General features: G+C 41.5%; 1 protein-coding gene and 1 long non-coding RNA gene across 13 annotated transcripts in view; one reads left to right on the forward strand and one right to left on the reverse strand.

Annotated features, from left to right (window-relative positions):
• Positions 1–13,207, reverse strand: part of ZCCHC17 (zinc finger CCHC-type containing 17) — a 68,099-nt gene that overhangs the window by 11,222 nt on the left and 43,670 nt on the right. For 10 of the 12 annotated variants that reach the window (XM_001158971.6, XM_063783564.1, XM_063783567.1 and 7 more), the window contains 2 exons: positions 6,943–7,043; positions 4,709–4,854 (listed from right to left, as the gene is read on the reverse strand). The exons of the other annotated variants lie outside the window; for them this stretch is intronic. In XM_001158971.6, coding sequence (XP_001158971.1) covers positions 4,709–4,854; positions 6,943–7,043 — 247 coding nt within the window. The remainder of the gene's footprint in view (positions 1–4,708; positions 4,855–6,942; positions 7,044–13,207) is intronic. 12 annotated transcript variants of the gene reach the window in all.
• Positions 7,016–8,062, forward strand: LOC134807301 (uncharacterized). The gene is made up of 2 exons (XR_010147401.1): positions 7,016–7,105; positions 7,940–8,062. It is a non-coding gene; the product is annotated as an uncharacterized LOC134807301 (long non-coding RNA).

A 13,207-nucleotide genomic window follows, 5' to 3' on the forward strand; every position in this document is an offset into this window, starting at 1 on the left:
TTTGGACCCTTTCTGTACACCATATACAAAAATAAACTCAAAATGGATCAAAGACCTAAACGTAAGAGCTAAAGCTACAAAACTCTTAGAAAAATATAAGGGAAAAGCTTCATGACATTGGATTTGGCAATGATTTCTTGAGTATGACATTAAAAGCATCAGCAATAAGGGAAAAAAAGGTAAGTTTAACTTAACCAAGATTAAAATTTTTTTGTGCAATGAATACCTATCATGAACATACTCAACATTACTGAACTGTACACTTAAAAATAGTTAAGATGGTAAATGTTATATGTTCTTTACCACTATTTTAAAAAGTCTAAATCTGATAGGGAAAAAAGGGACACTATCAACAGAGTAAAAAGACAATCCACAGATTAGAAGAAAATATTTGCAAACCATATATCTGATGGGATTGATATCCAGAACATATAAAAAATTCCTACATATCAACAACAACAACAAAATAAACAAGCTTATGCAAAATAGGCAAAGAACTTAAATAGCCATTTCTCCAAGGAAAATATACATATGGCCAATAAGCACATGAAAAGATATTCAATATCACTAATCATTAGGGAAATGCAAATCAAAACCACAATGAGATGTCACTTTACACGCATTAGGATGGCTACTCTCCAAAAAACACAAAACCCAGAAAATAAGTGTTGGCAAGGATGTAGTGACACTGGAACCCTTGTGCATTATTGATGGGAATGTACAATGGGAAACAGAGTGCTTCCTCAAAATATTAAAAACAGAATATATGATCCAGCAATTCTACTATTAGGTATATACCAAAAAGAAAGAAGAGTGGGATCTCAGAGATATTTATACATCCATGTTCACAGCAGCATTATTTATAATAGCCAGAATATGGAAGCAGCCCAAGTGTTCACCAAAAATAAATGGATAAGCAAAATGTGGTATATACATAAAATGGGGCTCGATGTGGTGGCTCATGCCTGTAATCCCAGCACTTTAGGAGGCCAAGGTGGGAAGACTGCTTGAGGCCAGGAGTTCAAGATCAGCCTGAGCAACATAGCAAGACTCCATCTCTACAAAAACTAAATTAGCTGGGTGTGGTGGCACACTCCTGGATCACTTGAGCCCAGGAGGTTGAGGCTGCAGTGAGACATAATTGTGCCACTGCACTCCAGCCTGGGCAACAGCACAAGACCCTGCTTCAAAAAATAAATACATAGAACAGAATATTATTTGGGCTTAAAAAGGAAGAAAATTCTAACATATGCTATGATGCAGATGAACTTTAAGGACATTATGCTAAGTGAAACAAGCCAGTCACAAAAACAAATACCACATGGTTTCAAGACAGAAAGTAGAACAGTGGTTGCAAGTGCAGAGGGGAGGGGTGAATGGGGGGCGTTATTGTTTAATGAGTATAGAGAGTTCTCGAGATCAAAGACAGTGATGGTTGTACAACAATATGAATGTATTTAATGCCAATGAACAGTACACTTCTATAACGGTAAATTTTATGTTATGTGTATTTTACCATAAAAACAAACAAAAAATACTATACAAAAAGGCTGCAGATTTTGGCTTATCAAATGGGTCAATGAGTTCCAATCACTGAGACAGGGCCAAATGTGGAAAGAACAGCTTTGGCTAGGAAAATTAAGTTTTGGAGGTATGTTAAACTTGATGCTAACTAGACAACCAGATGTAGACGTCAAGTAGGCAGTCTATTAACTAAATTTGGAGTTCCAGAGAAAAAGTCAAGAATAGCAATGCAGATTTGGATAAAATACAGACACAAGCACTTAATTTGGGGGTTATGAGTACAGGGATGATATTTAAAACCATAGGACAGGATGAGATTCCCTTGGAACACTCCAACATTCAGAGTTAAAGCATAGGGTGAGAAATCAACAATGAACAGAAGTGGGCAGTGACATAAAGTAGGTGGTTTTGTTGTTGTCGTTTTGAGGCAGGGTCTCGCTCTGTTGCCCGGACAGGAGCGCAGTGGCATAATCACAGCTCACTGCTGCCTTGACCCCTGGGCCCAAGCGATCCTCCCACCTCAGCCTCCTGAGTAGCTGAGACCACAGTCCATGCCCCACCATGCCCAGCTAATTTTCTCTATGTTTTATAGAGACAGGGTCTCCCTATGTTGCTTAGGTTGGTCTCAAACTCCTGGACTTGGGCTATCCTCCAGCCTCAGCTGGGATTACAGGCATGAGCCACCATGCCCAGCCAAAAAAGGTGCTTTAAAAAAAAAATAAAATGCCCAGACCTAGGCCCTGTAAACATGGTACCTAAGAGGTAGAGGGCAAATATGTCTTTTTTAAAACTCCCTAGGCTACAGCGTTCAATAGTCTGACTGTAAGAGAAGTGAGGGGATAAACTGTACAGTAGCAGTGGGAATGGGAATGGGATAAACAATTTTGAGATATGCACTTAAAAGGCACCACTGCCAGGACTTGGTGACTGACTAGATGTGGGATGGAAAAGGAGAGGAAAATAAATGACATTGGTTTCTTTCTTGGGAGACTGGGAGAGTATTGCTGCCATTAATAGGTAATATATGATAGAAAGGTAGAAACAAGGGTTTTGGTGGTACTGGTGATGGTGGTAGTGTGTGTGTGTATGTTTAGGAAGGAGGACTAAAAAAGATAATTAGGGCTGTCACAACAGCCAACGCTAATTAGGAACTTACTTGTCAGTGCTTTATATCTTATTTTTGGGAGTCAGGCATCCCTCTGCAAGAACATTGTCATCAAAGATCACAAGAATCCCACTTTGAAAATGAAAAAACAGAAGTTTGCCAGGCGCGGAGGCTCATGCCTGTAATCCCAACACTTTGGGAGGCCAAGGCAGGCGGATCACTTGAGGTCAGGAGTTTGAGACCACCCTGGCCAACATGGTGAAACCCTGTCTCTACTAAAAAAATTCAAAAATTAGCCGGGCATGGTGGCTTGCGCCTGTAGTCCCAGCTACTCAGGAGGCTGAGGCAGGAGAATTGCTGGAACCCGGGAGGCGGAAGCTGCAGTGAGCCGAGATCACACCACTGCACTCCAGCTTGGGAGACAGAATGACACTCCATCTCAAAAAACAAAAAGAAAATCAAAAATAAAGCCCCAAATTAACAGCTAGTAAATAGCGCAGAAGAGCCTTAAGTCTGGATTTGACTGATTCCAGCCAAAGTTTGAGGTACCCATGGCATCCTAGTTAAGGATGTGGAAGTCAATAATGCAGCTAAAGTCTCAGGAGGGATCGGATCACCGAGAAAGAGAATATATAGATTGGGAAATTATTATTCATATACTTGGCTAATTCTTGTAATGGTATAGAGAACTTTTCCTCACCCAGAAAATTAAGATAGTACTTAATCTATAGATAATAACCACTGAGGGCAAGGACCTCATCAGTTTTTGTATTCCTAGAGTTACAATGCCTGGTACAAAATGACCCCTCAACAAAAGTTTGCCAAAGATTTAAAAACGAAACAAAAGTCAATATACTGGCCATAGTTAGAAAAATCCTACACGATAGAAGAAATATTTCCTGATCAACCTACAGAATAGTTTTTATTGTCTGTGTAGCATGCTACAAATGCACTTTCTTTCTGGACCACAATAATATCTGTTTTATGAATTGCTCTGCCATAAGTAGTAGATATAGGAGATGGAATTCAGTGAGACAGGTGCTCTGATACACTGCTAGGGACAGATAAGTATTTTCTGGAAGGCAATTTGATAAAATGTATCAAGAGCGTTAAAGCCCTAACTCAGTAATCTTACTTAGGAATTTATCCAAGAAAACAATAAGAGATGTGGCCAAAAATTTAGGTTGGAAGTAATAAAAAAATCCAGTAATACGAAAATAATTAAATATATCATCATACAGCCATAGGGTAGAATATTATGTTGCTCTTAAATCAAGTTTTTGAACACTTAAGGATACTAGGAAATGCTTTTGATAAGTGAAATGAAAAAAAGGTATAAACTATACCTAGTATGACCACAATTTTGTATTTACATGTATGTGTAGCTATATATATCTGTATTTATTATTACCTAGAAAAAAGTGGACGGGTGTCGTGGCTCATGCCTGTAATCCCAGCACTTTCAGAGGCCGAGGTGGGTAGATCACTTGAGGCCAGGAGTTTGAGATCAGCCTGGCCCACAAGGCAAAACCCCCATCTCTACTAAAAATACAAAAATTAGCCGGGCATGGTGGCGCATGCCTGTAGTTCCAGCTACTCAGGTGGCTGAGGCATGAGAATCGCTTGAACCTGGGAGGCAGAGGTTACAGTGAGCCAAGATCATACCACTGCAAGAGACCCTGTCTCGAAAAAAGAAAAAAGATTAGAATATACCACAAAATGCTAATAAGAGTCTCTTTGGGTAGAAAGGTTACAGAAGATCTTGGTTTGCTTCATTATGTTTTTCAGTATTTCTAAAATTTCTGCAAAAAGCACATTTTCATTTTTCTTTTTTTTTAACAAAAAAAATTTCTTTTTAGAGATTGGGTCTCACTATGTTGTTCAGAGTGGAATGCAGTGGCTATTCACAGGCATAATCATAGCGCACCGCAGCCTTAAACTTCTGGCCTCGAGCAATCCTCCCACCTTACCCTCCCAAGTAGCTGGGACTACAGGTGTGTACTGCTGCATGAGGCTTTTCAGATTTTCATCTTAAGACTTGAAAAAGACATGATAAAATAAAAGCAAAGTAGCATTCACCTTCTTTCTTTTTCTAGAAGGATTCCTTGTAGGGTCAGGCTTCTCAAACTCTGCTGACTTTGCCTCTTCCTTTTCCTCTTCCTCATCAGGTATCAGAGAGTATTTGGTCCCACCTGGTTGCATGAAACAATCTTTTGCAAAGTGGCCTGCAGAAGAAAAGTAGCAAAGGTATAGAAAAAGGAAGTAGTCTCTCTTCTCAGCAAGTGAATCTTTCCCCAAGTCTCCTGAAATGGGCTAGCTGGCTCAGGAAATATTGTTGAGTTCATTCAAAGCAGCTGTTTGATTCAGGGTAGATTTTCTACCACCTCAACATGACACTGCTCACTCAACCACAGCCAGACTAGCAGCTGGTCTCAGGGCTGTGGGGAACACTGGTACTGTTCTCGAAATGGCAAAGGATATGAGGATGCAGGTTTTTACTGCCCTCCATTAGCAATGGGGCTTATTAATTTTTTAAGATCTATTTTGGAACATATTCCTGACAATCAAAGACTGCTCCAGAGAGCAGGATGTTTAGCAGAAGGAGCTGAGTGGCAGGCCAAGCCCTAAAGGAAGATAGCTTGTAGGCAGCTGGTAGCAAGTGGGCACTCACATCTAAGCTAACACACAGAGAAATAGGCACAGTCACCTAGGGGCACTGAACATTTACAGACTGTCAGGTCTGGCAAGCACCTTAGAGATCATTAAATCCATCCTACATTTGTAGAAGATGAAAGCCCAGATTTGAGAAGTAGCTCAAGGTCATATAGACAGAAGCAGAGTTCAAACTTATCCTGGGTCTCATGCCTCCCTGCCCTGTGCTTTCTGCTGCACCAAAACCAACTACCTTTGACCTGACCTTTACTAACTGGGACAAATTCCACCTCCCATTATTCTTCTCTTCTTTATGTAATGCCTGTTGGACACGGTTAAGGTTAAAAGACCCCCACCTTCACTGAGCCTATAGTGGTATTGAGGGGCCCTTTAACAGATGCTATGCTCTACACTGCTAGCTGTGTCTGAGTTTGTGGTAGATCCTGTCTTAGGGGCACAGAGGAATTGTATGAGATAATCAAAAAGCTATGTGTGGGCTGGGCACAGTGGCTTATGCCTGTAATCTCAGTACTTTGGGAGGCTGAGGCAGGAGGATCACTGGAGCCCAGGGAGACCAGCCTGGGCAGCACAGGGAAACCCCGTCTCTACAAAAAATTTTTAAAAATTAGCTGGACATGGTGATACACACCTGTGGTCCCAGCTACTCAGGAGGCTGAGGTAGGATTGCTTGAGCCCAGGAGGTCAAAGATGCAGTGAGCCATGATCATAACACTACACTCCAGCCTGGGTGACCCTACCTTAAAAACAACAAAAAAAGCTATCTGTAAAGTACTCTGTACCTCTGGGTCCAACAGCTGGGTGGCACCTGGCAGGGAAATATAGCAGAGTTTTCCAAATACCTGGAATGTTCCCACAATTTTCCTGAGGAGGTATTCTTTCTCTCAATTTTATTTTTTCCTTCTCCCCTCTATGCTAATGATAAATAGGGGCTTAAAACCCCACAACTTCAACCAGGGCACAAATCTGCTACCAGTTATTGTAGAAAAATCACACAGTAGGGTACACGGAAGACTAGGGAGAAGGGGTGACAATTGAGGTCACCCTGAAAATGAGAAGCTGGCAATCTCTCTCATTATAGCTCCAACTAGGGATCAGGCTGAAAGACCTTTTAATATTTGAGTAAGAGTAGAGGAAACCTGAGGAAATAGAGCTAAAAAGAAGTGACTATCCTGTATTCTTTATTCAATATCCTGTAAAAGGATATTGTATTCAGAACTCTGACATTAAAGAGATAAAGATGAGAGTCTGACTTGGATCTTTAAGTTATATATGTCTAAGTTGCTTAATTTTTGCAGAATCATCATCCTTGGAGATAAAATTAGAGTGTTAATCATAATCCAACACTCTTACTCCTCCTGGCATAGTTCATGGGGGTCTTGCCCAGACAAGGCATATGCTGTGGGTGGGGTGGGAGGAGTGGTGGTAGTGGTATAGTATCTGGTAGGGCCAGCACTCAGAAAAGAAAACAGAAAATGTATCACCCCATGAACTCTGATGTGAGTCTGGTGGAAAAAACAGCAAAGGCCATCACTTGGCTAAAAAACAGGGTAAACTAAACTCACACTGGGCTGCCTCCTTCTTCCAGAAAAGGGTCCATCCACAAGGAGAGAAACGTGGAAAGGGCAGAGGCTTCACCCTACCTTTACAGCCACACTTCTTGCAGGTAGTGTTCAAGACAGCCTCAAGGGTGATCTTCTGCCCAGTGTAATCCTGGAAGGATCGCCTCCGCCTCTCTTCTTGCCTATAATGAAAAAGATACCGACTGCCTGCCCCCTTAAGAGATATGGCCAGAGATACTACAAGGTAAGGTTGTATGTTGGTTTTTTGTTTTTGGCAGGGAAAGGGGAGAAAGAAAGAAAGTTTTTGGCAGAACGAGACAGGCAGTAAATGCAATGATGTGAAATAGCCCTAAATTAACAATTACGAATGAGACTAACCTTCATCTCACTAATGCACAGAGGATGAAAATATATAATTACTCAACATGCTAAACACCCTACAACCCTTACCAGGTCACTCATAGGTTTAAAAGACCTTCAAAGGCTTTCTAGAAAATCAGCTCCAAATTCTTTACCTTGGCATTCAAGGTCTTTCACAGTCTGTCTCTAAACTACTTTTCCAGCCTCATCTTTACTCACACAATATGCTCTGGCCAAAGAAGTCTATTTTCTCTTATCCATGTGGCTCAGTGCTTTTGCTCAGGCAGTTCTCCCCCTCTCTGAAATGCTCTGTTTCCCCACTTGACTCTCACCTCACCACTTCACTATACCTAGACATTTCATGGCTCAGTTCAGTTACTAGCTCTCCTTCTATCAAGTCTTTTCCTCTGAGCTCCTCAGACAGAATTAATCTCTTTGTTGCATTTCTCATAGCCTTTTAAAACATTTTTAAACTTCTTACCAAAATATAATATATATGTTGATGTGATTTGGCTCTGTGTTCCCCCACACACAAAAATCTCATGTTACATTGTAATTCCCAGTGTTGGGGGAGGGACCTTGTGGGAGGTGATTGGATAATGGGGTCGGATTTCCCCCATGTGATAGTGAGGGAGTTCTCATGAGATCTGATGGTTTAAAAGTGTGTGGCACTTTCCCCTTTGCTCTCTCTCTCTTTCTCTCCTGCCGCCATATGAAGATATGCTTGCTTCCCCCTTCACCCTTCAGCCATGACTGTAAGTTTCCTGAGGCCTTCCCAGCCATGCCTCCTATACAGGCAGTGGAACTATAAGTCAATTAAACCTCTTTTCTTTATAAATTACCCAGTCTCAGGTAGTTCTTATAGCAGTGTGAGAACAAACTAATATATATATATATATAAACGTCTGTCATAAGTATACAGCTCACTTGATTTTTCATAATTTGAACATACCAAAGTAACCAGTACTCAGATCAAAAAACAGAACATTAAGGCCGGGTGTGGTGGCTTATGCCTGTAATCCCAGCACTTTGGGAGGCCAAGGCGGGTGGATCATAAGGTCAGGAGATCGAGACCATCCTGGCTAACACAGTGAAACCCTGTCTCTACTAAAAATACAAAAAATTAGCCGGGCGAGGTGGCGGGCGCCTGTAGTCCCAGCTACTCGGGAGGCTGAGGCAGGAGAATGGCATGAACCTGGGAAGCAGAGCTTGCAGTGAGCCGAGATTGCGCCACTGCACTCCAGCCTGGGTGACAGAGCGAGACTCTGTCTCAAAACAAACAAACAAACAAACAGAACATTGCCAGCATCTCAGAAGCCCATCTCATGCTCCCTTCTAGTCACCTGCCTCCCCCAAGGGTAATCACAATTCTAATTTCTAACAGTACAGATTCCTTTTACTTAAAAAAAAAAAAAAAAAAAAAAAAAAGCCAGGCATGGTGGCTTGTGTTTGTAGTCCCAGCAACTCGAGAGGCTGAGGCAGGAGGATCACTTAAGCCTGCAAGATTGAGGTTGCAGTGAGCAGACTGCACCACTGTACTCCAGCCTGGGTGACAGAGCAAGACCCTGTCTCCAAAACAAACAAACAAACAACAACAAAAAAAAACCCATAACAAAGGCAGAAACTTGAGGACATAACTCAAGGAACTCACAAACATGGTTTTTGCTTTCACCTATCTATTTGTAGAGATGAGTTTCAAGTGGCTGTGAGTTGCAGCTTAAGCAACCCCCATGACAATCAGTTCCAATACTCTGTGGCTTCTAACAGACTACAAACCAAATCATACTTCCCACTTAACACTCAATTCAACAAATGTGTCAGTCACCCACATCTCTCTTTTTGTCCTCATTGCCATCATTCTAGTTTAGGCTCCCATCATGTTTCATCTAGAGTAATAACTCCCTCACTGGTCTCCCTGCCTCCAGTTTTCTTCCTCCAATCCATCCCAGCACAGATTCTGAGATTAATCTCATTTTTTCAGTACAGCTAGTAAGTGGATAACGCCAGTGCTAATACTAGTGATAGTAATAATTATGTATACCAAAACGAACAAAACATGATTCTTTTCTGGAATGAACTAATAGTCTGGCAATGGAGGGAGACATACAAATGAAAAATTTTAACACAGTTAAGTCATATGTGCTTTTTCTAAAGACTACCCTATGGACCAGGAGTTGTGGCTCACACCTATAATCTCTCAGCACTTTGGAAGGCCAAGGTGGGAGTATCACTTGAGACCAGGAGTTCAAGATCAGCCTGGGCAACACAGCAAGACGTCATCTCTACAAAAAATTTAAAAATTAGGCCAGGCATGGTGGCTCACGTCTGTAATCCTAGCACTTTGGGAGGCCGAGACAGGAAGATCACCCGAAGTTAGGAGTTCAAGACCAACCTGACCAACATGGAGAAACCCCGTCTCTACTAAAAAAACAAAAATTAGCCGAGCATAGTGGTACATGCCTGTAATCCCAGCTACTCGGGAGGCTGAGGCAGGAGAATTGCTTGAACCCAGGAGGTGGAGGTTGCAGTGAGCCGAGATCGTGCCACTGCCTCCAGCCTGGGTAACAAGAGTGAAACTCTTGTCTCAAAAAAAAAAAAAAAAAAATTAGTGGGGCATGCTGGCATGGACCTATAGTCTTGGCTACTTGGGAGGCTGAGGGAGGAGGATCACTTGAGCCCAGGAATTTGAGGTTGCAGTGAGCTATGATCACTACACTCCAGCCTGGGAGACAAAGACCCTGTCTCAAAAAAAAAAAAAAAAAAAAAAAAAAAAAAAATTATATACTACACTCAATTCTGATCTTGATCATAATAAAAAAGAAAAAGACTGTACTTTGCGGGCTACGCCTAATTGGAAACTGCTTTTAGCCCCTTTCCATTTACAGAGTCACTTATTAGATTATCTCATTAACACTTTGGGACCTGAGGGGATGAATATAAGAGTTAGATTTTTATGGAAAATGAAAGGTGGCTGACAAACTATGGATGGCTGAAGACAGGATGAGAATACTGAGCATAACAGGGCAAGGCCAGACAATGGGATTCCTGGGGAGGTTAATCTGACGAGAAGCCTCTCTGTCCAAAGGCTTTTTTAAAAAAATTCATGGGCTGGGTGCGATGGCTCACGCCTGCAATCCCAGCACTTTGGGAGGCCAAGGCAGGCGGATTACTTGAGGCCAGGAGTTCAAGACCAGCCTGGCCAACATGGTGAAACCCCGTCTCTACTAAAAATACAAAAATTAGCTGGGCGCAGTAGTGGGCACCTGTAATCCCAGCTACTCAGGAGGCTGAGGCAGGAGAATTGCTTGAACCTGGGAGGCGGAGATCATGCCACTGTACTCCAGCCTGGGTAACACAGCAAGAGTCCATCTCAAAAAATAAATAAATAAAAATTCATATTCTTTAACTGATATTCATGGCTCTCCACAATCTGACCCTAAATTATCTTTCAAGCCTTCCATTCTAGTACTTGACCATATCCTCTTCTTTCCTTAAACAAGGTTCCCAAATGTACTATGTGCTTTCCTGCCTCATTCCTTTCCTCAAACCATTTCTTTTGCCTGAAATACCATTCCTTCCCCTGCTGTCTGACAAGATCTTATCTGTTCTTCAAAACCTAACTCAAATACCACCTATTCTCTGACCATCAAGGCCTGAAGTAAACTATTCCTCCTCAAGTAAATTCCTAGAACCCTTTCTTTAAACAGGGAGTCCCTAACCCCCAGGCCACAGACTGCTACTGGTCCATGGCCTGTTAGGAACCAAGCTGCATAGCAGGAGGTGAGCAGCAGGTGAAGGAGCATTACCACCTGAGCTCCGCCTCCTATCAGATCAGCAGCAGCATTACATTCTCATAGGAGTGCAAACCCTATTGTGACCTGCACATGTGAGGGATCTAGGTTGCGCACCCTCTATGAGAATTTAATGCCTGATGATCTAAGGTGGAACAGTTTCATCCCAAAACCATTCCAGCCCCCTATCCATGGAAAAATTGGTCTTCTACAAAAGTAGTCCTTGGTGACAAAAAGGTCGGGGACAACTGCTTTAAACTACGCTTTTAGTATTTATTACAAGTTGCCTTATATTTGTTGAACAAATGAATAAATGAAAGTACTAACTAGGGCCGAGCGGTAGTGGCTCATGCCTGTAATCCCAGCACTTTGGGAGGCTGAGGCGGGGGATCACTTGAGGTCAGGAGTTTGACACCTGCCTGGTCAACATGGTGAAACCCCGTCTCTACTAAAAATACAAAAATTAGCCAGGCATGATGGCCTATGCCTGTAATCCCAGCTACTCGGGAGGCTGAGGAATGAGAATTGCTTGAACCCAGGAGGCAGAGTTGCAGTGAGCCACGATTGTACCACTACACTCCAGCCTGGGTAACACAGTGAGACTCCATCTCAAAAAAACTAAATGAATACTATGGATGCTATACATCAGGCACAATGGCAGACAAGTCATGGTCTCTGTTTTTGTGGGTCTTACACACACATTCTTTCAAAAGCAAAGGTGTGGTTCCATACACCATAGTATGAGGAAAAAAGAAAAGGTGCTATAATCCCAGATATTAGAGGATAAAACAAAGCGGCATTTAAAACAATAACTACAAGTAGCTACATATATGTCTACCATAGACTAGACATGAAGCTGGCTCCTTACAAATAAGATTTTACTTAAATCACTCAAGCATTCCTTAGATATATGTTACTGTCTCCTTTTATAGTAAAGAAGCTAAGATTCAGATAGACTAATTAATCTGCTCAAAGTCATATATTAGTTTGGAGCAGAACCAGTACTCTTTCTGATTCAAGTCTAGCTCTAAATCCTCTAATCATTCCATTATGCCATGCTTCCTTCCTGGATGCAGCTATAGACATAATTTACAACAAAAGTTACTGTTTCAGCCACTTGATTATTACTAAAAATAGTTCTACACAGAGACAGCCCAAAACCAGGGAGCCCTTTCCCTTCCCTACCCATTTTCTGAGAAACAGGGTTAGCTCTTTTATCTTACATGTTTTATATTTTATCACTGTAAGGGTGGCTTTGGGAAATTTCACTACTTTTTAATGAGTCCATATAGCATTGGATTTTTTGGAGCAGAAGCAATTTATTACAATGCAATCATCAGAATTTTTTCTTTTTTCTTTTCCAAACACTAACTTGAACCACAGCCAGATTTAAACACTTCTGCACTCTGAGTTATAAAAGATTCCTACTATTACTGACAGTATTTTGTCAATAATCAGCCTTACAAACATGTTAATATTTAGAGACTAAACTACAGAAATATGAAAAGTTCTGTAAGTCACATGCAAGAGTGAGAAGCATTATGTGGTGAAAAGGGCATTAGCTTTAAGGTCAGAGAGACCGAGTTTTGAGTCCCTGATAATTTGCTATGTAACCACAGGTAAGTTACTTATCACCAGGCACCAAACTATAAAGTAGGAATATAAGGTAAAATGGAGATAACGTCCACTTTGCAGGTTGTTATGTACCCAAGAATGTACATAAAATGCCTGGCACTGCAGTATGTATTCAATATCATTTCCCTTACTTCCAGATAAAATTCCTTCAAATTCAAAGTGATTTTGCTCAGAACTATAAACATAAGGCTTTCCAAACTTTTCACCAATAAGATCCCACTCAAATAACATTCTATCATTTTTCTTGTCTTTTAAATTCATCAATGACATAACTGTCATTGAGCATACCTAATTAACATAAGACAAACAATGTGATATTTTATCATCAAAAGCAACAAAATAACAGCATGGTTAACCTGAGGACACACATAGAATTTTGGATGGCTTTCTAAAACACTAAAAACAGTTAATAAACCCTCCAAGGGCCGGGCGCGGTGGCTCACGCCTGTAATCCCAGCACTTTGGGAGGCCGAGACGGGCAGATCACCTGAGGTCGGGAGTTCAAGACCAGCCCGACCAACATAGAGAAACCTCATCTCTACTAAAAATACAAAATTAGC

This window comes from Pan troglodytes, chromosome 1 (assembly GCF_028858775.2).
Source record: "Pan troglodytes isolate AG18354 chromosome 1, NHGRI_mPanTro3-v2.0_pri, whole genome shotgun sequence".
Lineage (NCBI taxonomy): Eukaryota > Metazoa > Chordata > Mammalia > Primates > Hominidae > Pan > Pan troglodytes.